Source organism: Pundamilia nyererei, unplaced genomic scaffold (assembly GCF_000239375.1).
Source record: "Pundamilia nyererei isolate P.nyererei 1_Seehausen unplaced genomic scaffold, PunNye1.0 scaffold00036, whole genome shotgun sequence".
Taxonomy (NCBI): Eukaryota; Metazoa; Chordata; class Actinopteri; order Cichliformes; family Cichlidae; genus Pundamilia; species Pundamilia nyererei.
Window position 1 is genome coordinate 88,338 of NW_005187437.1, and position 27,463 is coordinate 115,800.

Here is a 27,463-nt window from a genome sequence, read left to right on the forward strand (position 1 = left end):
AAATACGTAACGGCGGTACATGTATTCCGTTACTCCCCAACACTGTCTACAATGACATGTGCAGCGCGGTTACTTGAACGTTAGTCCAACAGAGGTCGATTATCTTGTTAATAATTTTATTTCTTCACTGCATATGACTCTGGATACTGTAGCTCCTGTGAAAAAGAGAGCCTCAAATTAAAACTACTTTCAACTCTCTGGTATAACTCTCTAACGCGCACCTTAAAGGTGATGACTTGTAGGCTGGAGAGGAAATGGCGTGTCACAAATCTGGCAGATCATCATTTAGCCTGGAGAAATAGTTTGTTGCTTTATAAGAAAGCCCTCCATAAAGCTAGAACATCTTACTATTCATCACTGATTGAAGAAAATAAGAACAGCCCTAGGTTTCTCTTCAGCACTGTAGCCAGGCTGTCAAAAAGTCAGAGCTCTGTTGAATCAACCATCCCTTTAACGTTAACTAGTAATGACTTCATGAACTTCTTCACAAATAAAATTTTAACCATTAGAGAAAAAAGGACTCATAATAATCTCACAGAGATAACATTATGTACAACTACTTTCAGTACCATTAATATTCATTTACAGTCTTTTTCTCCAATTGATCTTTCTGAGTTAACTCAGGGAATTACTCCCTCCCAGCCATCATCATTTCTTTTAGATCCCATTCCTGCTCAAAAAATGTTCTAACATTAATTAGTGCTTCAGTCTTTAATGTAATCAACCTATTAATTGGCTACGTACTACAGGTCTTCAAGCTGGCAGTAGTTAAACTGTTAACTATAGCATCTTGATGCATGCTCAATCATCCAGGCAAGGAAATCCCTAAAACTTGATTCTGTTCATCTGGATGTAGCGTATTCAGTGGGAGAAACGTTTTGCCACTCATCCAGGTGACTTCTTCAGTCTCAGCTGACTGCAGGTTTCCCCAACCTTACAGTACCTTTGAACAATGACTGAAAGTAGCCCACTGTGAGCAATCTTAGAGTGATTTTTGACTACAATATGTCCTTCAACGCACATATTAAACAAATATGTAAGACTGCTTTCTTCCATTTGTGCAACATCTCTAAAATTTGAAATGTCCTGTCTCAGAGTGACGCTGAAAAACTAGCTGATGCATTTATTACTTCCAGGCTGGACGACTGTAATTCATTATTATCAGGATGTCCAAAAACTCCCTGAAAAGCCTTCAGTTAATCCAAAATGCTGCAGCAAGAGTCCTGACAGGGACTAGAAAGAGAGAGCAGATTTCTCCTGTTTTGGCTTCCTGTTAAATCCAGACTTGAATTCAAAATCCTGCTCCTCACATACAAGGTCTTAAATAATCAGGCCTCATCTTATCTCAATGACCTTTATAGCACTATATCACCCCACTAGAGCACTTGGCTCTCACACTGCAGGCTTACTTGTTGTGCCTACAGTATTTGAAAGTAGAATGGGAGGGAGAGCCTTCAGTTTTCAGGCCTGTCTTCTATGGAACCAGCTTCCAGTTTGGATTCAGGAGACAGACACTATCTCTAATGTAGGATTACGCTTCAAAATTTCCTTTTTGCTAAACCATGTAGTTTCAGCATGGAGGAGGAAGTGTGATGTCTGGGGCTGTTTTGCTTGATCCAGGGTTGGTGATTTATTCAGAGTGAGAGGCACCCTGAACCAAAACAGCTACCACTGCGTTCTGCAGCGCCATGTAATACCCTCTGGTATGTGCCTAGTTGATCAGGATTTCATCCCACAGCAAGACAAGGACCCAAAATATAAGTCCAAGCTATGTCAGACCTACCTCAGTAAACAAGAACAAGATGGTAAGCTTAAAAACACGGAGTAGCCAGCACAGTCTCCAGACTTAAACCCTGGTTTGGGATGAACTAGACAGAACAGTGAAAGCAAAGTAACCTACAAGTGCCGCACATTTATGGGAACTTCAGCAACAGATATGAGAAGAACTTTGTGAAGAATATTAATGCCACAGGTGTGTTCAGCTCTTATATCTTCCAAAGGGGACTACTTTGATGAGTCAAAAGTTTAGAATACATTTTGGTCTATAAATTGATTCCATGATTTCTTATTTAACTCTAATTGCTTATTTGTACTATGTTTTCATTTCAATGTGCAATGAGAATAAAACTGCGTAATTGTCAATACAAAATTAAAAAATTGGCGTGTTCTAAAACTTTTCTGTTAGTGTATATTGATCTACTACAATTCTACTCAATACAACCTAAAATTTGCTTCAAAATGCTGTTAATTTTTTCCTTTACAAATTTATAATATCAGCACATATTTAGTTTATCATAATAGAAGATAATTTTTTGTGTTCATTGTAGCCAAACTCTAGATGTTATTGTTCTCAGTTTAATTTTTTTCCCTGCTAGACAGCTGAATTCTATATAGCAGTAATCAGCTTGAAGCTCATAAATTAATTTAAGCAGCAGTCATGTCCAAGCTGTCCTGCTGTTCACATTTCGTGATGATGTCCTTGTCTGATATAATCAGCATGAATCCGTTTTAATGGCATCTGCTGTCCTGTGTGATTGGCTGTCTTAAAAAGTGTGCGTACAAAATAAAGCAACTTGGCGATTAAAGTCACTAGGTTATTAACAGGAAATTACAGCACACCTAAAGCTGCTTTAGTTCTGTGTAAACTAATAACATTTCTGCTTTGGTCTTTGTCATATTTGTGTGTGTTTAGGTGCATACATGTGTAGGTGTCTACTGTGCACTCTCCCATGTCCCTAACTGGAAAGCATTTTAAAAGCTCCTTGTAAATTTATACAGTGCCCATCACAACTACAGTCACCTCGATGTGCTTTATATTGTAAGGTAGACCCTATAATAATACATACAGAGAGCAACCCAACAATCAGATGACCCCCTATGAGCAAGCACTTTGGCGACAGTGGGAAGCAAAAATTCCCTTTTAACAGGAAGAAACCTCCGACAGAACCAGGCTCAGGGAGGGGCGGGGCCATCTGCCGCGACCGGTTGGGGTGAGAGAAAGAAGACAGGATGAAGGACGGAACAGATCAACCAGGTCACCAGTCTTTGTCAAGGCCAACGCAGAAAGACAGACAACCATTCGCACTCACATTCACACCTATTGGCAATTTAGATTCACCCTATTGACTGCATGTCTCAGAGAAAAAGCCCGTGGCCAGTGTATTTCAACCCATTCAAACCCTTCTTGCTGTGAGGCGATAGTGCTAACTGCTGTGTCACTGTACTGTCATTAGTGTGTTATTTCAAACATTCATTTTTAACATTGTAGTCTGCTGCTGCGACCGACCAAAGCTGCTTGACCTAAAGGACAGGCAAAATTTAGCTCCTAAAAGTGGTTCAAAGCATTTTAAAGACAGAAGAACAAAAGCTTAAAAGCTTAGTAGAAAAAGTCTATAAAATAAGTGAGTTTCAGACATTTACTGAGGAAACAGCCAAACAGCCAGAAATGTAACTAATGAGATGACTAATGTCGTTGTCTTAGTGATGCTTACACTGAGATCCTCTTCCACAGGTAGAGGCTTCTCAGTCCACAAGAGCGGAAGCACTTCAGACACCTACAACCTCCACAAGTTCCGATCGTCCTCTCAGCCCCAGGCAACGTCGCGCCCAACAGACCCAAAGAGAGTCAGCAGCCAGCAGAGCAGTTTTCACACCAATTCATCAGCCTCAGGATGAAAGCCACACAGGCTCTGCAGTTCTCATTGTGGTGCTCACTCTGGCTTTGGCTGCACTCATCTTCCGCAGGATCTACCTTGCACATGAGTACAAGTTTGACTATGATTTGTGACCTTCCTCCTGAGTCAACCGCTCGTACTACCAACTCCACAGAACTTTAATTAGCTAAAGCAGAACCAGAGGTGAGGCAGTGGCTAACAGTGACTACAGCTGTCCTCCCTGCCTGTCCACAGAGGGTTCAGCCTCCACTTAGGGGGAACTTTCATTCCTCTAATCGCTAGAACACCTCCAGGGTGTCTTTAATTTAATGTGAATTTTACTTTCCAGAGCATCTTGAATTTTTGTGAATGGGAAACTTCATTGTTTGTGACCGGTTAAACCACACACACACAACATGTCCCCTTCCATAGAAATTGTCTTACAGCTGCTGACTGTTTCCAATATTGAAATAACAGAGTAACGTAAAATGACAACAACATAGGATCAGGGGCAGTTGTTGTCTCATACTAATTATTTGATCAAGAAAGCATCTGCACAAATTACATGTGCTATTATGACTTTATCATGTGTTTTATCTTCCTGCAAGGTCAGCTTGGTCACAGTGCACAGGGCTCTGTTTTAATGGTTTGAGGCTAACAACAAGCACAAAGTTAATGTGGACAATTGTTTTAATTGCACGGGGGCATTCAGACCAATCTGAATAGCAGAAGCTGCAGCTGCATCACCGTGTGTCCTGCTACTTTTAGGTGACTGTGGGGATTTAATAGACTGATGTAGAAGCTTTCCGTACACTGTAAAACATCAGTAGTTCAAACAAGGACCAAGACAAATATTAAAAAACTAAATTTCATAAATTAATCTAAATACAGTACAACAGAGCTTTATGTTAAAAAGAGTAGACTATAACGCAGTCTATTCCTTTATAGGTATAGTGTCTTTTACAGATACCTGTACCGATATCCTGTGCTATAATCACTGTCAATTTTGTCTGTGTATTTATTTGAAAAGAATACAAAAAGAGTATTTAAAATGTTTAAACTGAGATTTTTTTCTTGATTTCCCCCAAATACAATAAATTTATACTCATCTTATACAAAGTTGTCTGTGAAGATCCAATTAATACTGAATTATCAGTGCATCTAAAGATTTTGTTAGCAACTTGTGCTACTGATAAGATGATAACCCTTAGCTAAGGCACTGCATATTCCAGCAAGAAAATACTAAACAAAACAACCAAATAGTAAATATTAGAAAGGATATCTGCAGTAAAAGTTCAGGTATATAACTAAAGGCTAAAGGCAGAGGAACTTGTGCTTGTATTGCACACTAGTGCACAGGATTTTGGTAACGTGCACCAGAATTGGTGAAGGCATGTGTAGAAATTAGCAACACTTGCTTTCAGTAAGTATTTTAAGTCAATCACAATATTAATTATTCAGCACAACAATGGTAAACCACATTCTTCACAAGTTGTCATAGCACTATAGCTCCATAGTAAAAGCCTCGAGTGTTATGTTTCTTCACTGTCATCATTGGATGTTGTCTTTGTACTATTTTCATTTAAATATAGGGTTTAAATTAATTGTTACTTTTTTGGAAATGGGGTTAAAAATTGATGAATCCTTTCAAAGTGAGGTTTAGGATTATGCTTTCTTTTCCTCTAAACTTTAACCCTTTAAAGCCTAAAAGAATTGTCCGAAAATTTGTTGAACAATCTGGGAAATATGATATACTAGATGTTAAGGGGTCAAAGGTCTTTTAGTGGCTGAAGTGTCTAATGTCTTGTACACAGAAACATTTAAGACACATTTCCATCAGTACACTACCTGCTTTGTGCTGAAGCATTTGTTATATGTTGTGCTGCCACCAAAATAGAGCCTGGAGTGTAAAGCTTCCTAGTAATCCTGTGTGACTGATCCAGTATCAGCTAAATGCATGTTTACTGAAGAACATGATCAGGGTAGACAGCTTTGTTAATCTTATTACCATAGCAATGTTTATTGGTGATGTCATTTTAAGGATTACTTGCTCAAACAAGACAGTGTCTTCATAAACGTCTGCCAAACGTGCAACCAAGTGCTTACTTCCAACACAAGTATAACTGCCTGGACTCTTCACCTATCACACCAACATCACACTTTGATTCCAACACAAACTCGCTTTTCTGTGGATTTGTAATTCCATTTGTTTCAGTATCTTTCCTCTTTCGGTACTTCTGTCACCCCAGCTGTTTCATGGTGTTCATAGCACATGTCTTTGCATTCATTTTTTGTTTGCCTTGCATTCTCTGAAGTTATTTTTCCCAGTTTTTAGACTCAGAAACTGTCTCAAGCATTTAGTATTTACCCTTTTTGATTCAACTTAGATTTAGAATTTTATCAGTCTCGTGACACTCAGAGGAACATGGAAGCAATTTAAATGTATTCTTTGCACATCAAAGGTGACAGCTTTCTGATACGTAGAACGTCTTGGCTGCATACAGATAGGTCAAAGGAAGTTGCAACAGTCTACAGGAACAAATTTGCCTCTGTAGTCTTTTTCTTCTTCAAGCAGCATCGGATACCTGCATATGTCCAGGTATTACATGTAGACATTCAAGATTTTATTATTTTTTTTATCAGTGTGCATTTTGTCAGAATTTCTTTATGACAGTCTCCTCTGTCTTTATTCCCATAGCTCTTGTACTTGGATATAAACAGAAAATAAATCAATTTCAGATGAAGGAATGTGTTTGCCATGTGCCAAGTTTTATTCTGTCTTATCCTTATTTATTACCTTATTTAGCCCCTCACAGCCCATTGTTCGTCAGGGGGCTAGTTTCAGTTATTGTGCAAATGTACTGTTCATAAGGTTGGGGAAACCTGCAGTAGCTGAGACTGAAGAATCAACAGATTCAACAGAATCAACCTTTTGGGATTTTCTTACCTGAATGATCGAGCATGCATCAAGTCAAACTCTGATGATCAAGTTGACCTCTTGCAGTTGTGTGCAGGGCCTGGATCCCAGAATGTGTGACAATCAATAGATGCTCTCTCATTGTTTCACTGCCTGTTAAACTTGTTACAGTTTCCTTTGGGCATATTATCTTGCTTTTCAGGCTCTTCATGCTCAAATTGCAAGATTTTGATTAAAAACGAATCAGGGCCTTCAGGACAAAAAAGTTGTTTGATCAATGCAACATGTCTAAATGCTTCATTCAAAACACGTCAACACCAAGTTTGTTTTTTCATTCGATAGCCATACACTACATTTAAGAATTAAAATGGCATTATTTTATGAACATTATTTTTACACAGAAAAAATTAAAGCCAGATGACTATCAAAGTGTACAGTAAAGCCACCCACACCTTTTAAAAGCTCACCCAATATCCACTTTTTGAAGTTTTCCACAGTGAATGATCAAAGGACATATCAGATATCTAGTTTTCAGTCTTCTAAAGACATTGAATTGATGCTGTTTTTGTAGTGAAGCTATGATGCATGCCATGATGATGGTCAAAGTATGTTATAGATTAAAATCAGAAAGAACCAATCAGCTAAGTAAAGAGAAATGACAGGCCATGATTACTTTCAGAAAATTTACTTTTTTTTCCCCAGCTTTATTTGATAGACACAGGGAAGAAACGACAGAGAGAGAAGGGGAAAGGGTCGGACTTGAACCGGTGGACCGGCCGCTCTCATCCATATGGCACGTGATCGCCCCCTGAGCTAGAGTGCAATTTTTATTTTTATTTTTAAGGGGGAAAAAATCACACTGAGGATGCCAAAGTCATGTATAAAATATGAAACACTTGGTGTTAAGGTAAGGAATTACAAAAGGGTAAATTGAACTCCTCTATGTTCAACACTGTGTCTGTGACGGTTCTCGGTCATCCAGGTCATCGTAGTCTAAGGAGCTTGGAAAGAAAAGCGACCGCACGTTTCACCTCTCATCGGAGAAGCTTCTTCCACAATGGTATACTGCAAACTCGGCTCTCTTTGCCCGAGAGATGTCCAGTGTTGAATCATTTCTTTCAGTATTACATACAGTATTTCTTTCACAGTGTTGCATCCCCTTCCTCGAGCCTTCATACAACCTTATCAAACCTTGTCATATAAAGATGTAAAAGTAATTACAGAGACTGTTCAAATTTCTGTCAACATATGAAAATTAAAAATACAGATACCAATGTTAGAATAAACAGCTGTACTATCCTGATTTTATTCAATGTGTTTTTGGGTCCAACTCCTGCTATCATGGACTTTTGTAGGCTTTTCTTTTTCACATTTGAACAACATCAAAAGTTGTTTAAGGAGGACAGCCTCCATTTTTACTGTGCTTGTTTTTATTGCCTAATTGTAAAATCTACTCTTGCCAGTAGCAGCAGCAGCAGCAGCAGTGAACCCGGGCGTGCTTAAAGAAAATCATCATCTGTTTGTTTCTCCAAACACTTGATAGGATAATGCATTCTAATCATTTAAGAGCACATCGTCCTCAACACCCACAAAGACTGCTCGAAAATTTGGTGCTGAGTTGACGTCAGATTATCTGGGAAGAAATTTACTGTAGAGAATCATGTCCTGACTGACAGTAGAGGATTTTGGCGAAACCTCTGATTTTATAATGTATATATCGCCTATTGTAAACTGAAAATGATATCGCAAATGCCGGACAGTCATACATACAGCTGACTGGAATTAATCTAAGGAGTGTAGCTCGCAAATATCGTTTTTCATTGTTTTTTTTTTTTAAATATTAATACAACGATCACTCCCAGCTCGTCAGGCGTTCATTATGTTTATGTGCTTGTTTATATATTTGATTATTTCATGTGACGCTACATGCGGTCCTGAAGCTGCGCGCTCCTATCCACGAAAAGCACCTCTGGAGTTTGATGACCAATCACAGCGCTTTTCAGTCTTCACCATCAGTCTCTCTCTGCGAAGCAGCTGGCGCACTCCTTCACCACAGTCTCTAGACTCTCAAGCTCGATTGTCTTCCTGCTTTAGACAGAAACATGGTACGGCTCACGGAGGGTGCTGCGCGTGGAAGGAAAACGTCGCTAATCGACTCTCAGCTGGACTTCTAACTCATCATGCCGCGTTACACCAGGGTCCTGCTTCTAGTTTTGTGTGTGAGTCTGATCGGGGAATGCCGGAAACACAGAAGTAGGAAAAAACGGTGGTCGGCACCGGCCGGGACTCATAAGCCAGCAAAGTAAGTTCTCTGTTTCGTTGTATTTTAAAGTAAAAAGAAAAAGAAAAAAACAACAACAACAACAACAACAACAAAAACCCCAAATGAAATGAAACAGCAATGTGACGTAAATCTTTTTGCACGTCTAGATAATTCACTCGTGGTTCATCCATCATATTAAAACATTAGTGTGGCACTGAACAGCATATTTAAGTCTTTAGTCTTTCTTTCTACGAACACACAGAATCACAGCATTCAAGTGTAAATTCCCCGTGGCTAAATACATTTTACCAATTTGCAGTCCGGTTCATTTTTGAATGGCAACTAATTGTGTGTTTATGCAACCAAACCGTGCGTAAAAAGCAGCCACAGAACAGCAATCCGCTGTCCTCGAGCTTCGTGAAATCATCTACAGCAAAGAAAACCATGCTTGGAGATACAGCGTGTTATACAGATGTTATTTCAGTTATCAGGACTTCTGTGAAGGGAGCAGGAACGGGTCCGTGGGGGGCAAGAATTTTAGGAATTATCATTCTGCCTGTTATTTAGCTGCTATCGTTCGCTGATTGTCAGCTCTCTACCAGGAGCACTCCATGACTCTATATCCTGGATTTAATCTCTTTGGCTAACAAGCTGTGCAAGTTACTGATGCTGATCGTGTAACGTCTGATTACAGACTCACGTTTCCTTTAGTTTCTTCCGTAATAATTCAGTTTTCCTTTTCATTGTTGATCTGTTGCTGATTATTCCTGATTTCACATGTGTCATAGTTCCTGTTTCCCCCAGTTTTTGTGTGTTCTTGATTCAGTTCTGAGTTCTGATGTTATGATTTCCTTCCAGCTTCTCATTTTAAGTCTCCCCCTATGTTTAGTATTATGCCCCATTGTTCATAGTTGACTTATGGATATTTCTAGTTTCTAGTCTCAGCTAGTTCCCCCTCATGTCCAGTTTGTCTTAATCACATCTTTGTGTTTTTTCCTTCCAAGCATCCCTCTTGTATATCAGCATTCTCTCTGGCTGTTTACATGTCAAGTCTACATTCTGCACTTCCTGTCTTATTTTACCACCAGTCCCTGGTCTTGTGTGCCTTGTGCTCAGCTTAGTTTCAGTCTTGTTTCTCAGATTTAGCTCTGTTTTCTTGTGTGTTCCAGCTCCAGTTAATTATGTCACATGTGTACTTAATCCCCCAGTTTCCCTCAGTTCCTGGTCGTGTCATAAACCGTCATGCTATGTGTCTCCCCTGTGTCTCCCCTGTGTCCCTTTTGCCCATCCAGTAGTTTCTCAGGGTATTTTAATACTCGTTTTTTTTTTTTTTTTTTGCTGTACCTCAAATTGGGCTCTTACAGTGTTTGTGGATCATAATTATTTGGACACTTGCTAACTGCTTTTCTTCCTTCATTTTATATGTAAATAGAGTTGGTTGCAACTCATAAGGGTCACCACAATAGCTCATCCATTCAATCTTTTCCTATACACATATCTAGCATCGCTCCTCTCCATATGTCTAAAGCAATTCAGTGTCAGTCTTGACAAACATGCAGTGTATATACCAAAATCCCTTTCGTTCCTCTGTGCGACAGAGCTGCATTGTTGTTCATAAATTAATAAAACCTATCAATGAGGCACCCTGATGTTCTGGGTGAGTGCCCTAAAATACTCACTGAAATGGAGTATTTTGCAGCAAAACGAAGCAGTGTACCTTTTATCTAGAGAGACAGAACGAAAACTCAACTACTTTATTAAGAATGTGAGGCTATGGGTACTCTAGGAGTGTTTTGATCCATTCATACCACAAGTGACAGCAACTTAGTATAGTGTGTTATTTTGTCACCAAAATTCAGAAATGTGCATCCATCAACCTTTGCATTGCATTTAACTGTGTGACTTTAACTTGCAACAACTCACCTCCCACAAGATTTAAGAGTAAAATGTCTTTATTAATTGAGCTATTTATATGTATTAGATTTATTGTGTTATATTTTGTAACTTTGCAATATATTGTGTGATTTAATTTAGTTGACTTTTATTTTTGCACAAAGTTCCTAAATGTTTTTCATTTGAATATAAATATATGTCTTATAGGGAACTTGCTGGAACACCTGACACTGTTGTTATTGTAAGGCCAGGCTCCGAGACCAGGATGGAGGACAGGTGTGTAACACATTTGTCTTTTATGCCCAACATTCCAATGTTGCAATTAATTGTTCACATTTGTTTTTAACTGTGACCACAATCTTTCCATAATAATAATTATAATTATAAATGTATTCATCACACTCAATCACAATTACATTTGTAAATTTCAAGAAAAAATATTTGCAAATTAATTACGGGTCATAAAAGCAAAGTTTGAAAAGATATGAGATATTATTTTATTTTATTTATTGTTGTTTGGATAGTGTAATGGTTGTTTGTTCCTAACAGAATTATCATTGTGACCATTAATAAAACAACAGCAGTCTTTCTAGTTTAAGGGTGACAACGTCCGCATTAATAAACAGCACACGACTTTTAGAGTCTCATGTGGTACTACTTCTTGATTTCATCTTTACTTTCTTTGTCCTTTCTTTAGTCAGAGTTAGGAAAGCTGATGGTTTGGCCTAGTATAGACAAATTATCACATTAGGAAGTTGAGGTTTCTAGGCAACCAGGGTGACAGGTTCAGCTCACACATGTAGGCAGAGGTCATTTAGTTTTAAATCATAAAGGTAATAAGTAATAATAAGCTGGTTACACAACTGAACTATTGACTTATTTTGTCACACAGCAGTCTCCTTCTAATTTAGCCCAAATGTTCAGCTGTGAATCATCAGCCTGTTGGGTTCATAGAAAATGTGGTATGTGTTTTGCAATGAGTGAGGATTGTGGATGTTGTTCACCACTGCTAAATTGAAAGATCAATATGAAGGAATCATTTACTGACGAATATGAGGAGTAAGAATGATTTGAGTCATGGGCACCTGACAGTTTTTGCTTTTAGCAAACGTTCACTACTTCTTAATCCTATCTTTTAGTTCCCCTTTTTTTCTCTGTCTGGTTTTTGTCATCAGTCCTCTATCAAAGAAAGTTGTGGATGGAACTAAAAGCCGGAAGGTAAAGACCAGCCACCTCCTGCGCATTGATGAACACGATTTCACCATGAGGCCCGCATTTGCAGGTAAGCTCCAATAGCTGCTAATTTCCATCATGATAAGAGTAATGTGTTCTTGATTTCTTTAAAAACACGTGTTTTCTGAAAAATATAGAAAACCTACAGAGGCAACTGGATATGTCAGCTCAGCGCTTCACTAACATAGTCTCCCAGTCTATTTCTCCAAATTTTGTTCAACCTAAAGTCAATGTTGATACCACTCTGACTCTTTCCTTCTTGACTGACCCTTGTAACCCTTAGTTTAAAAAAAGATTCATTCCATGATCACTTGTGCTCTTTAACACGTGACTCCTGTGAGACTCTTGTGCAGTCATTTAAATGAGGAAGAAGTCAAAGTCTGCACCAGCTGTTGCAGTCCCTTCTGGCTTTAAAAGTAGCGACTGGAGTGTAACTAATGAAAGAAGTGTTTAGTGTTTGAACTGCTTCTAAAATGTATATCAGAGTGTGACAGTACACAAGGTTTATCGTCAGCAGTGTATAAGGAGAGCTAATAAGGTTTCTGTGCTTATAATTAAAGCACCTGCACTGCTCCCATTGGACTGTGGTGAGACACATTTAATAGATGAACAGTAGCAGACAGTTTGGTGAAATATTTGGAATATTTCATATGACATCAATCTGCAATGTATTTATGTAGCTCCACCTTCATGACTGTCTACAAAACAGGGCAGATACATTTGTATGGATTGGTTCTATTTGTAGTATTGAGACGGTCTGGTTTTTATGTCACCAATGTCACTCTGAGGAACTCTGCAGTGGGATTTCTTTCTGGTTTTACTGTGTGTTACATTTTCATTGTCTGTGAACTGCCAAGGTTTGCATAAATGTCATCATTAGACATGGAGCATGAGGTTTGGAGTGGACATCTACGTGCATGACAATTTCTTTAGGAATGTGCGGCCCCATCAGCGGGGACTTTATGTTCCACAGGCAATGCAATGCACTTAATATGCATGTGTTGCAAAGACTTCAAAGAAGTATAACAGGAATGATTATTCCTCCAGCTGTCTGTGTCTATGTTCGCAGCAGAGTAAAATCACTGCTTAATGCACAGGCCTAGTTGTCTAATCTAAGCACAGTCAACCAACAGTGGATTTACAGTTGTTAATCCACACAGAGTTCAGCATGGAATGGACAAAGTGTTTTCTCTCTCTATTCTGGTGAACGGACAAGATAATAATTCAAGCTCTCAAAACTAAGGCTGACTAGGAAAAATTACAGCTGCAATCTTAGATATGTGAAAAAATAAAAAGCAGTTGATTAGTATTTAAAAATGAACTCATGCTTCAGAATCAATCACATTATGTATGTAGGGAGACACTCCTTAAAATCCGCACTGCACCATTTGAATAGATAGAAACAAAGGAAAGATTGATGGAGGGGTTTGGTTTTTTGGTTTGGGTTTGGTCAATTTAGCACACAAAAGAACTAGATAAATAGCAGCCCCACATGTGCTGAGGCACAGGATTAGCAGTGGGTCAATAATAGTGGGACACCCCCACTAGGGCTTAAATACCTTGGACTCTCCAACAATTGCCCTTAAATCTGAAGAAGCTTTTTGGATACGAGGTGAAATGTCTTCAAGAAACTTAAAGAAGTCCAGTCGCTTTTCTTTCCAAGGTCCTTAGAGCTCCATAGGCCATACAGCAAAAGTATTTCTCCCTATGACATGAGCTGAAATTTACTGATGATAATGGAGAAATGAAAACGAAAGGCTCATCCCAAGAAACAAACTTGTAAAAGCATATGCGTTACTACTACTAATAAAATCTGTTTAATAATTTTACTCTAGAATGAGCAAATGTTAGTCTACTAGTTGACTAGACTTTCCTTATCTTTACAAAAGAGATTACACAGTTGTATGACTCCAATCTAACAGCAACAGTAACCGAAAACGTATATATGTTTATGTATTTTTAAAATTTTAAACAAAAGTTAAACTAACAGGAAATGCAAACCCGGGTTCCCTGGGTGAAAACCTATCACGCCAACACTGTGGCACATTTTGTACATACTGTTTTGTGATCTCAAACATGTATTTGTGACAAATATACCAAAAAATAAGAAATCAAACACATTTCCACAGCACGAATGTAGCATGATGGATCCATAGTGATGATGCACTTTTGATTTGTGGGCAAATCCACACATAGGACACTTCATGCAACTATCTCATCAGTCTATAAATGTTTGGAAGAAGAACGGATACCTGCTTTACATTCTCAGTAATTTATTGAACATGAAAACTTGTATTCGTCCTCTGGATAGACCACCGCTATTTCCTTGTCACTCTGTTTGGCTCAAAATGGACTTTGACTGTAGCCAGAAATTAGGCAATCCTGCTCCAAAAGCACTGCTAGCTGAGGCTTTTTCTCTGCAGGCATCTAGTGTTATGTCAGCTGAAGGGGCGTGTCTTCAGGAGGAGTTATAGTGAGTCCAGAACGTGACATGTGACATATGATGTGAGTAAGAGAGGGGAGAACACTGACAGCTGGAGCTGGGCACGAGTTACTATCCCTTCTTCCAGGTAGCAGCTTTGCTGTGCAACCAGTTATGTAAGGCTGACTCTCTCACTGCTGCAGAGATTAACAACACCACAGCAGCCAATGTGACTTTCATACAGAAACGACAGACTGCTGTGTGAATTTGTTTCTATCTGTTATGAGCCTGCTAGGATACTCTTCCATATCCCTCTAAATCCCAGACTGGCCTTAAATATAATCATCTCATCAGCTAAACAACACAGAGGAACAAACATGAGAATGCTGTGTTCTGCCTAACTCAACCTTTCATGTGAAATTACCAGTTATTACTACTGGCTTTAACGGGATACTCCAGCCTGTTATTTTAGGATTGTGTAAGGAATGCACTGAAAGCAAGTTTGCAGATCATAAGAGTGACTGCATCACATCTGATGTCACATTTCTATTGAAATCAAAGAAGATCTTAGCACACTTAGTTTGTGTCATCAGAAACAAACAGTTAGACACTTACCCATTCATGAGACAATATGCTATAGTTATGAAAGCCAAAAGTTCTTGTCTGTTGTGGAATTTCAGCTGCTCAACACTTTGGGGCCCTCACTGGCTTCTTTTTTTTTTAAATTTCAAAATGTACCCAATAATTTCAGTGGGAACTGTAGGCAGGCATGCTGTTTTGCCATGGGGCCATGTTGTTGGATGTCCAGTTTGTCATCATCTTACTGATATAAGCATGGAAAAAAATGCCTGTGCATAGTTCAGTTTTATTGTTGCCTTTACAGATGTGCAAGTTACCAAATGTGCATTAGTGCACCATAGACCTTACCCCTCAGGATTCGGTGTCCATCGTTTTCAACATGTCTTCGTTTAGGTCAGACCAGAGTCTGGCCAAAAGGAAGACATTTTCAGGACAGTGTTCAACTTTGAGATCTTGTGTTTTCCTGCTGGAGTTTAAACTTGCATTTGTGGATGCAGTGCCAAACTGTGTTCATAAGCAATAGTTTATAGAAGAGTTTCTGAGTCAATATAGATCTAGGTCGCTTCTTAAAGCTGTTGTCAAGGCTCCACTGTGTGGTGTTGAGAGTAGGGCCCAACTGCAGGATTCACAAAGCAAGATTTAAAATTCAAAAGGAGCTTTACTGCTGAGAACTTCAAAGTAAACATAACATAAAGCAGGAACAAATAATCTGACGAGAGGCACCTAACTGGAGGCACACAGCGAGAGACACAGCTTGAGGGTGGACGTGACAAATAACAGAAGCAAACCGAGGCTTTAAATAAACAAGAGGTGATTATGTCAGAGTGCCAACACCTGCAAACACAGCTGAATTGAATCTGACTAATTAAACAAGGGGAAGCAAAACCAAATATAATGCACACAAGATGAGGGACTGTCAAAATAAAACTAACACTGCAACCAAGACTATGACATAGAAACTGGACACAGTTTAACAGGGACCATGGAGACAAGACAGAAAGATACAGGGACATTATGGGGGAACAAGAAAGGTAAATAAAAAAGGAGACAAGACTGACATGTCACAGGAGACAGTGACGACAAAACAAAAAGACGAAGCTGGGACAGACTGGACACGACAGATATATAACATAATAAAATAAGAAACCAAAATCTTAAAACAGAACTCAGATGCACTACAAAATATTATACTCAAAACTAAATATTACAAAATTTGACCATAAGTCATCTTTTAAATCCAAAAGAAAGAAGAATAAGTCTACAACAAAAACTTAAAACACTGGATCAGCAACCCTGGACCATGACAGCAGTGCTACCTGCTAGCCAATTATTTCAGCTTGACCTTTATGCACAGATTTTTCTTGATTCTCTAAGAATTTGTACTATAGATGATGAAATCTAGTTTTTTTGCAGTTTGGCAATGAGAAATACTATTATTTACTGGTTAAACTTTTTGTATAGGCCTTGTTCAGTCTTTTGAATTACGATGAACTATTACTATTAATTACTTACTTATTAAGGTCAAGGTGAACTTAATAAGGTTTTTTTTTTAAGGTAGCATGTTTCCTGGGCTTGTAATCATTGTCTTAGCATCTTTGAAATATGTTAACAACAAATTTAAAATTGGTTTGCAGGATTTCAAATGTCAGTGACAATCTGGTTACTTTTTCCATTTTATTATTTCAGTTGAATATAGAGAATATTAGAAAATCATCTGTACCTCTTTTTATTTACAGTATGCACAGGGTTCTAGCTTTTTGGATAAAGTTTCAAAAGCAATGTGATTTTAATAGATGTCTTCACTATTATTAATTTGTAAATAGCTTTTTAAGTGTGCTTATTCCTCTGTGCACAGATATGTGCCTGCACAGTTTCTATCCTTGGGCAATAAAGACTAAAGACAATAATGAAAGTACTTTAGGTTCTACTTATTCTCATTGTCTTATTTCCAGTGTTGTAATATACTATTTACAGAGGTGGGAGGTAATGAAGTATTTGAACTGTACTGTAATTTTTACTTTTACTCCCTTAATTTTTTAAGAAGTATCTGTAATTTCTACTCCTTACATTTTCAAAACAGACTTGTTACCTTTGGTTTAATGTGTTATTTTAACTTTAAAAATCACAGTGATTTGAGCCTAAACAGTAACACAGGAGACAGTCCCGTTCATGTATTAATCACAAAGGGTGAAAGGGATGTGCCATAGTCAGAGGTTAAAGTGGGCCAGTGTTTATTTATTCATTTATTATCATTGTTATTATTTTATTTTATTTTATTTTTTGGCACAATACCAGAACAACTGCATGTTTCCATAAACTGCAGTTGCAGTACCAGCTATAGAAGAAGAGTGAACATAAAGTGGCAGGTAATTTCAAATGGGTCATTGCATTTTTTCATGTTGAGAAGGTAGACTGTGCTATTGAAAGGTTGCATGAAAATACTTTGCAGGTTACTGCACAATAAACAGGTTAGTTTGCTGTACTGTGACAGATTCAAAGTAAAGAATAGTGTGTCGGACTGGTGCACAGCAGTTGTGGTGCTCATGGTCAGTTAGGTACATAAAGGCTAGCAGTGATTAAGTTGAAGTTAAACTGATGATGTTGAGATTCATTCAGTAAATTCAGAATCAGAATACTTTGATAATTCCTAAGGAAATTATGTGGGTTACTGTTGCTCCAAGATAACAACAGTAACAGACTGAACTAATGAAATAATACAATATATTACAGTAAGAAATATAAGAAATAGCTCTAATATATATACAAATAGCTCAATTATAAATATCCAGAATATTACAGAGATTAAATATATAACAGACATTTACTCTAAACTGTAAAACGTTGTTATTTGTTATTTTACTGTAGAACATATGCAAAAGAATGTGTAACTATTGCACTGTGTACTGTGCATTAGATGGAGGAGTTGTACAGAGATATTCACATGCAGGAATGATTTCCTGTGATGTTGAGTGGTGCATTATGGGTAATCTAAGTCTCCCACTGAACATGCTCCTGTGACTGGCCAGCACATCATGGAGCGAGTCGGAGGTATTGTCCAACATTGTCCTTGTCTTGGACAACATCTGCGTCTCCGAGTCCAGCTCCGTCCCCACAACATTACTGGCCTTGTCGTCAGTTTATTGAGTCTGTTGGCATCTGCAACCCTCAACCTGCTGCTCCAGCATGCAACAGCATAGAGGATGGCAGCGACCACAACAGACTGATAGAAAATCCTGAGCACTGTCCAAAAGATGTTCAAAGTCCTCAGAGACGACTCTGGCCCTTCCTGTAGAGTGCAGTGGTGTTTTTAACCCAGTCCAGTTCATTATCTATGTGTACTTATCTATCTAGTATTTATAGTCCTCCACAATGTCTACATCGATCCCCTGGATTAAAACAAGGGTCACGGGTTTCCTGGTCCTCCTAAAGTCTGCAGTCAAGTCTTTGGTCATTGTCACATTGAGCTGCAGATGATTCTGCTCGTGCTATCTTCAGAAAACTTCTGAAGATGGCAGGTCTCTGTGCAGTGGCTGAAGTCTGTGGTGTAGTGGGTGAAGAGGAAGGGGGAGAGGATGGTCCCTTGTGGTGCCCTTGTGTTGCTGATCACCTTGTCAGAAACACAATGTTGAAGATGCACACATTGTGGTTTTCCTGTTAGATAATCAACAATCCAGGACACAAGAGACACATCCACCTACATCGCTGTCAGCTTATCACCCAGAAGGATTAGTCTGATGGCATTGAATGCACTGGAAAAGTCGAAAAACATGACCCTCACAGTGCTCGCTGGCTGGTCCAGATGGGTGTAGACACGACTGAGTAGGTAGATGATGGTGTCCTCAGCTCCTCTGAAGTGAAGGGGATCCTGATGTGGTCTGACTATAGGTCGCTGGTCAAGGATGAGTCTTTCCAAGGTCTTCATGATGTGGGAAGTCAGTGCCACAGGCCTGTAATCCTGGGACCACTGGAACGTGGCGTCTTTGGTACAGGGACGAGGCATGACATCTTCCACAGCACTGGGACCCTCTGCAGACTCATACTCAACATGAACAGTTTATGAAAGACTCGACAAAGCCTTGAGAACATGAGGACTCACCCCGTCTGGTCAGCAAACTTGCCTGAGTGGAGTCTCCTCATTTGCCTCTGAACCTGGTCGTTAGTGTGATAGGTGGGGGAGGGGTGTCAGGACTCAAAAAGGAGGCAACGATGCAGTGTTGAGAGGGAGGGAGAGACAGTGGTGTGGCTACAGGCAAGTCAGTAGGGGGCTGAGCATTCACTGCAGTGTTGAATCTGTTGAAAAGCACATTCTACTCGTTGGCTCTGTCCTCACCACCACCAGCTCCCCTGCTGTTGGATGGCTTGAATCCAGTGATTGTCTTTGTAACAAACCCACAGCAGACTCGGGTGCACCTTCATGCTTTGCAGCATCATTTATTTGCTGGTTGCTGTATACACACAGTTGGCTGCAGCTCTCTTTCGCTGCCAGCCACACACACTGACAACAACAACAGTACTGCAGGGCCCAGTACCATATTTAAGTGATTGCGGATGCCGTGCAGGTATGTCCACCTTCCCTGCATGACACCGCAGGCTATGCCCCACCACAGTCTTCATGCCACTCCACACCTCTCTCATGCTGTTCTGCTGTTCTGTTATTCAACCTTACCAGCTGTAGAGTGTATAATATAAAGCATAAACAGTGTACTGTCCGTGTAGAGGATGGAAATCAGCCAGGACACCTCATGAAACATCTGCTCATATCTTGTTCAGTTCAGTTGTGTAAATCCTCAAAGAGCACTGAACATCCCTGTCCCTTTCACAGCTGGGGTTCCGTTCTGCCAAGACGAGCCATCGGAGTCTAACCACTAAATACATCTGTCTAACTTCTGTTCATCAATAAATCAATTCATTCTTTTAATTACATGTTCTTATTGAACTGATTTTAACAAATCTGCTTTAACCTCTTCCCTGCTCATTTTCCTGTTTATAGGCAAAATCAGCCACTACAACGCAGGCAACAGAAAACAGAGCTATGTTTTTATTTTGTTCCACTTAACTGATTCAAGCTGAGGACCTGTATTAGAATTAAAATTTAGACTGAAATGAAGTTGGTATTCTTATATACCAATGTTATTTTATCATGGCATTAATATAGCACAGGATTCAGTTGCATAAAAATAGGTAGTAAAAATGTTCTTCAAGGAGCTACTTTACTTTCTTACTCTGAGTACATTTCAGAGCCGATAGTTTTTCATACTTGAGTAAAGAAGTTGAAATAGTACTTCAACTTTTTACTGGAGTATTTTTAACACTAGTATCTGCTTAAGTACAGAATGTATGTACTTTTGGCACCACTTCAGATTTGTTTGTTTATATCTGAAGGTCCAGCTGTCCCTGTTGGGGTGGACGTTCAGGTGGAGAGTTTGGACAGCATATCAGAGGTAGACATGGTAAGTATTTTAAATGCATTAAATGTAAATTTGCATTACACAAAATGTAGCTTAACAAGTATTTGGATAAAGTACCTGTAAGGCTGAATGTTTAATTGACACTGAAGTTTAAGAGACATGCAAAACTGACTGTGTTATCAGACATGTGACCCCATTCATTTAGAATACTGGAATAGTGATTATGGAAACTGCTGGTTCTTGTAGTGCACCCAGCATCTCGTCACCTAAATTTGTGGCACAAACACAAAACAGTGCCAGTGACTTGGACATCAAAATTTCCAGAGCTGGTAGGAGACTGCTGTAGTAATGTCCAGATGTCTGGAGCTATATAAAAAAAGTGGTTTCATTACTGCAATGAAGGAAGTGTGAAACACAACAGGTTATGGCAATAATCCCAACAGTCCACTTGGTACCTCAATTAGACACACAGCATAAGTATCATGTGCAGCCGGGGGCAAATTTTCAACCATGCCATAATCTTGCTAAGCAGTTCTTAGTGCCTAAAAATGAAACTAATCACACAACATAACACAAATTTAACACAAACACACAAACTGTCCCGTCTCACCAACTTAACGTGTTACAATGTGGACTTTAAACAGAGGGTCATTATCTGTGAGCACCCAAGCTTAACATGACTTGTGTGTCAAGCCTTGGAATTGGGGTAGATTTTATCTGCCAGTGCTTAATAAATATAGCATTGTCCAAGTTTAATTTATGAGAGACCATGGCTAAAATATGCTAAGTGTAGGTAGAACAGGGGTGGCATTTTTACTCTTACATAAACTGCTGATGAGTGAAACATCCTTCAATAATTACTCCTTCATTAGGCTTAAGGTACTGGCTCAAAATGGGTATGTTTTAAATTTTTGTAATTAATTGTAATAAAAATTAATTCGGTGACACTAACACTTTGTGACAACCAACCTTGCTTTGGGGTTGGTTGTCCCCAGAGTTATCAATGAGATATCAGTAAAAATTGTGATTTTTTTTTTCTGATATCATCTGAGAGCCCAGCTTTGGCACACACATTGACACATCAAAGCCATTCTTCCTTGGGCCAGCTACTGATATAAGGCTCAACACAAACCAAGCTGTTCTGTTCAGTGGAGGTGGGAGGAGCCAGGCACTCCTGTAACCCAGATAAGGTTGGAAGACAAACTTTGGGCAAACTCAAATTCCTGAAGATATCTCTATTTATTGGGTAGATGCCACTTACCCTGAACGATACTGGATGTTGGTAGGGGGTGCAGCTATTGGGAAGGAAATGGCCACAATCCTCAGAATAACATTTGGCAGCATCCAGGCATCACGGGCAGAGTTGACATACTTTTTAAAAGATCCATATTTTGACCCGTCCATGGGATTGAGTTTACGTGAGCAATTTGGAGGGGATAAAGGATATGATGATGAAATATGCAAGAATACATACTTTAGATCTTTAAAGGTGGAATCATCTCTGATTAGTAGACATAAGTTATTAATCATGTGAAAGTCTCAGACATGCCCTTAAACTGGTCTTATGCAACATCAAAGGTACTTGTTCACTTGGTGCCAAGAGTACATGTTGCTACAGTCATTAGTCATTATAAATCCGTTGTTATATAATTGTAATACTATGAGAACAGGACAAAAGATTATCTGTGGTGTGGAGGGGGGCATGCACGGGCGTAACCATTCCTGCCTGCAGAGCAACGTAGAGGATGAAGGAGGAAAAAAACGAGGGTATTCTAGGACCAAATGAAGCCTGTGGACTGTACTTGGTTAACATATGTTCAGCATTTTGGCTTACTGTACATTTATCTGTAAACAACTTCAATAATCCAGCAGCCACTGGCTGCAGTGATGTAATCCCAGGAAAAATTCAATAAATTAGGGATAGCAAGACCCTTTCATCCCGATGCTGTCTTCTTTCTCCCATTATCTCAGGACTTCACCATGACTCTGTACCTGAGGCACTACTGGAAAGATGAAAGGCTGGCATTCCCAAGCGCTACAAACAAAAGCATGACCTTTGATGGTCGCCTGGTGAAGAAAATATGGGTACCTGATGTGTTCTTTGTCCATTCCAAGAGGTCCTTCATCCACGACACCACTACTGACAACATCATGTTAAGGGTCTTCCCAGATGGTCATGTTCTATACAGTCTGAGGTGAAGACAGGAAACAAATGCCTTGCAAGAAAGGGCCCCCTGTCTAGAGTTACTAAGGTTTATATTCTGCTTTAATTCCACAGAGTAACAGTTACTGCAGCTTGCAACATGGATTTTAGTCGTTTCCCTCTGGACTCACAGACATGTACACTGGAGCTGGAGAGTTGTAAGTATTCTTAGACCATGAGACTCCTTCTTGTGCTGCTATGCAGTGGGGGAAATAATAATTTTATCCCCTGCTAAATCTCTAAGTTCACTCACAAAGAAATTAACAGTTTGAGAATGTCAACCAAAAATCCAAACCAAAAGTGGAGACTGACTAGGCACCTCCATGATGTTAATTTGCTTCTTCTTTAGCCACTCCTTTGTTGCCTTGTGGTGTGGTTTAGGCGACTGTCATGCTAGAAGGACGGTGTCATCCAAGATTTGCGGTGTCAATGCAGTGAAGTCGTCATCTACCTTAGCAGAAAAAAGTCACGCAACATGATGTTTCCACATCTGTGTTTAACTGTGGGGAGGAGACTTTGGGTCATTCCCAGCATTTCTCCTTGCAAACACGGCTGATACCAAAGAACTCGATTTTGGTTTTATCTGACCACAGCGCTTTCTCCCCCGCCTTCTCTGAATCGTTTAGATGTTCATGGCCAAATTAAGGTGGGTCTACACAGATGCCTTCTTGAGCGGGGAGACCTTTTAGGTGCTGTAAAATTTCAGTCCATTACAGTGTAGTGTATTATACTAATGGTATTCTTGCTGACTGTGATCCCAACTGCCTTCAGATCGTTAACAGACTCCTCCCGTGTAGTTTTAGGCCGATCCACCACCTTTGTCATAATCGTCTTCACCCCATAAAGTAAAAGCTTGCATTGAGCTCCACTCTTCCATTTTCGAATAATTGCATCAACAAGTGTCACCTTCTCACCGAGTTTCTTGCTGATGTTCTTGTAGCCCTCTATAACATCATGCAGAGCTACAGCCTTGTTCTTCATATCCTTTGACAGCTCTTTGGTCTTCCCAGCTTTTTGGTTGATATTCTGTCTTTCTTCATTAAAAAGACACCATAAAAATTAGAGACTGTTTATTTTTGTGTAAATGAGCAAACCTACAACAAAAAGGGGCTTTGGTTACTAAATTATGAATTGATTATTAGTATTAGTATTAGTTTAGTTCTTATTTGAAACTCAGCCATCAGCAGAATACAAGCTTTTATTGAATTTATGAATTTGCTCTGTTTGCTTATCCAGGTCCAGCTATGTTCATTCAGATGACTGCTGTTTCCATTCCTACTTTCTGTCCTGCAGATGCTTACACAGATGAGGACCTGATGCTTTATTGGAAAAGTGGCGATGAGTCCCTGAGCACAGATGACAGGATTTCTCTGTCTCAGTTCCTGATTCAGAAGTTTCACACTACCTCCAGGCTGGCTTTCTACAGCAGCACAGGTTGAGAAGGAAAACAAACCCAGATTTCACTTACACATACATATTTTGTGTAATACTAGATTGGTCACTATTACAACTGCTCCACAAAAACCAAAGATTTAGGGGAAATAATCTGAAGTTGTTGTAAACTACCATATATGAAAGTCCTGTTTTAGCATCAACATTATGATTATCTGGGAGAGATTCTAGAGTTAATTTCATGTTTAATCAGTAAACTAAGCCAAACTAAGTTGGGAGAGGTTTACATATTTCCTCTGATGTCTGCTGATGGCTCAGCCAGATCCAGCTATTACAGTCAGAAGTCATCCTGCTGACTGAGCTGAACCTCAGTGGGGCAAGTTAAAAAAAAAATCCCAAAACATGTTCATAGAGTGGAGGGAAAAAACTCTTTGATTCCTTGCTAAATTTGTCAGTTTGAAGACTTACAAAGAAATAAAAAAATATCTTATTTTTATGGTAGTTTCATTTAATGAAGAGCCAGAATATCAACAGAAAGATAAATAAACAGTGCAACACAATGCAAACATAACAAAGTTATAAATTAATTCGGATGTCTCTGAGTAAAATACATAGGTAAGTAATAAGTAGATTTCTGGTTCCCACAGGTAGGCTGTGTGCCCATGTGGCAAACAGATTAGAGTGGCTATCCATCAGTACATCAGTACAAGTGCATTTGCCTTGTCAAACCTAAAAATAGAAATTTATATGTTAAAACTTACCAAAGTAGAGCAATTTTCATCTCAGACAGTTCTGTCAAAAAGTCCTAGTCTATCAATTGATATGTACATCTGGCCCTTACATTACTGCCATCTTGTGGCCACAGTCAGATATTGCAGCTGGAAGCTGTGCATATTTCATCTCGTAGCAAAGTGTGTGTCTCTTAGGGCATGTCCATCTCCCAGTAACAATGACTGGAGCTGGCTAGGCTGAGAGGCCAGCAGCTTTATTCTGGTGGTTTGCACATGTGCATTGTGGATAAATCTCTGGTCCTTGAGAGAGGAGCACGCGAGGCTCAGCTTTTAGTTCAATTAAGTTTTATTTCTATAGTCCAAAATCCCAACAACAGTTGCCTCAAGGAACTTAAGACTTTTGCTGCTCTTAGATCAATTTCAATGTGTTATGGAAACTCAGCTAGCATTAGCAAGTAAATAAGATTCAGTGATTTAGCAGCAGAACAGATAAGTTTGCAGTTGCTAACCACCTTCATTCAATTCAATTCAATTTCATTTATACAGCACCAAATCACAATAACAGTCGCCTCAAGGCGCTTTGCATTGTAAGGTAGACCCTTCAATAATACATATAGAGAAAAACCCAACAATCATATGACCCCCTATGAGCAAGCACTTTGGTGACAGTGGGAAGGAAAAGCTCCCTTTTAACAGGAAGAAACCTCCAGCAGAACCAGGCTCAGGGAGGGGCGGGGCCATCTGCTGCCACTAGTTCTTTCTTAAAAGTAGAGATAGTGTCTGTCTCCTGAATCCAAACTGGAAGCTGGTTCCATAGAAGAGGAACCTGAAAACTGAAGGCTCTGAGTCACATTCTACTTCTAAATAACCACCTTGCCTAACATGTATGATGCAGAGAAGATGGACTGTGATAAAGTTGCTAATAATCATCTCTGCTTGCCTTTCTGTAAACGCCACCACACAACACTGCAATCAATCAATTCATTACAGAAACTCCTCTCTTCAACTTGTTATGTTTATAAAGCACATGAGAAGAAGCAATTTCTTCCATTCCAACCTAAGGAAAGAGCAAATAGCTTTCAAGAGCTTTTAATTGTTAATTGATTGTTAATTTCCTCATGTTCTGTCATTTTACCTTGTTTTTTTTCTGTTTTACCTCTAACACATAAAGCGAAAAGTATATTGTGTTTTACTTATTCCTCACTTATTCTATCTCCAGGTTGGTACAACCGTCTGTACATCAACTTCACGCTGCGGCGTCACATCTTCTTTTTTCTACTGCAGACCTACTTCCCTGCTACTCTAATGGTGATGCTGTCCTGGGTGTCCTTCTGGATTGACCGCAGGGCTGTCCCTGCCAGAGTCTCATTAGGTAAGAGGATCTGCATCATTGTAACTGTTGCCTGCTAAAACTGAATATGTTTCCTAAGGACATCAGATGTGAAAATGTGAAAATGGAAATCAGTTAGCTCTTTTTGGCCATTAAAACGACCTTCTGTTGTAGTTCATTGACTGCTGCGCTAACAAGACCTTGTATGCTCTTCAGGTATAACTACGGTGCTCACCATGTCCACCATCATTACTGGAGTGAATGCTTCCATGCCCAGGGTCTCCTACATCAAAGCTGTGGACATTTACCTCTGGGTCAGTTTTGTCTTCGTCTTCCTGTCTGTGCTAGAATACGCTGCCGTAAACTACCTGACAACTTTGAGGGATGGGAAAGACCGCAAACTCAGAGAAAAGGTTAAGGAACAGGTACAGGCACCTTTTTCAAAACTGACACATCTCAAACAGTGATCAAACCTTTTTAATTATGATTCCTTTTGTCTATTTCACCTAGTCCCAGACACTCCCTTGCACATGTGGCATGCCCCATACCAAGACCATGATGCTTGATGGGACATACAGTGAGGAAGATGCCAACAGTCTGGCGGGATACACAAGAGCCTCGATGGTTGCCGAGGACATATCAGATAAACAGGAACAGATGGTAGTGCATCTGTCTTTGGACAACGAGTCCACTGGCACCAAGAAGAAGGGCATCCGTGGCTTCCGGATCATTCAGAACACCCACACCATTGACACATATTCTCGTATGATTTTCCCAGGCTCATATATCCTCTTCAACCTGATCTACTGGTGTGTGTACTGTTGAGAATTTTAGCTCAAATTGTAGTAGTGAAAGAAAATTACTGTGAAACCGTTCTGTTGGACGTAAGCCTGAGGTTTACCTGTTCAAGTTTGCCAGGATGGCCTATCAAAGACATCTGGGAGTGAATACTACATCTACCCATTTCATTGTTGAACTGGACATTCGATATAGCTTATTTTTTAATTTTTATTAATGAATCCTTTAATTATCCAGGTAAAAATCTCACTGAGATTCAAAACTCATTTCCAAGAGAGACCTGGCATCATGGCAGCAAAAGACCTGTTCCTGCCTCACAAGCTAATATGTACCCAAGTCACGCTGAGAGAAAACTCATGGGGCTGGTTGCACATTCACTCTAATACAGCGGTCCCCAGCCCCCGAGCCACGGTCCGGTGCCGTGAGCCGTTTGGTACCAGGCCGCAAGAGTTGAGGCTCGGGTGTGAAATTTATGGTCTTCAGGGCTTTTATCGGTTTTTATTGTTATTTTTTATAGTTAACTCGGTTTCCCTGGGTCTTTTCCCGTGTGTTATGAATAAATCTTTTTTTTTAGTACCGGTACTGGTTTTATTTTGTTGTATTTATCTGCAACACCTTAAAGGCCAGTCCTTGAAAATATT

General features: G+C 39.5%; 2 protein-coding genes across 3 annotated transcripts in view; both read left to right on the top strand.

The window, feature by feature from the left end:
- Positions 1-6,401, top strand: part of ube2j1 (ubiquitin-conjugating enzyme E2, J1) — a 33,619-nt gene extending 27,218 nt beyond the window's left edge. For both annotated transcript variants that reach the window (XM_005730173.1, XM_005730172.1), the window contains one exon: positions 3,512-6,401. In XM_005730173.1, the coding sequence (XP_005730230.1) occupies positions 3,512-3,787 (276 nt within the window). In that variant the 3' untranslated portion in view covers positions 3,788-6,401. The remainder of the gene's footprint in view (positions 1-3,511) is intronic.
- A 2,215-nt stretch (positions 6,402-8,616) lies between these two features.
- LOC102210714 (gamma-aminobutyric acid receptor subunit rho-2-like) lies at positions 8,617-27,043 on the top strand. Its single transcript, XM_005730174.1, has 10 exons — positions 8,617-8,872; positions 10,934-11,002; positions 11,902-12,008; positions 20,343-20,410; positions 22,340-22,563; positions 22,647-22,729; positions 23,865-24,005; positions 25,914-26,066; positions 26,241-26,449; positions 26,535-27,043. The coding sequence occupies exons 1-10, from the start codon at positions 8,751-8,753 to the stop codon at positions 26,847-26,849; spliced, it is 1,491 nt and encodes a 496-aa protein (XP_005730231.1). The 5' UTR covers positions 8,617-8,750; the 3' UTR covers positions 26,850-27,043.
- Positions 27,044-27,463: the final 420 nt, after the last annotated feature.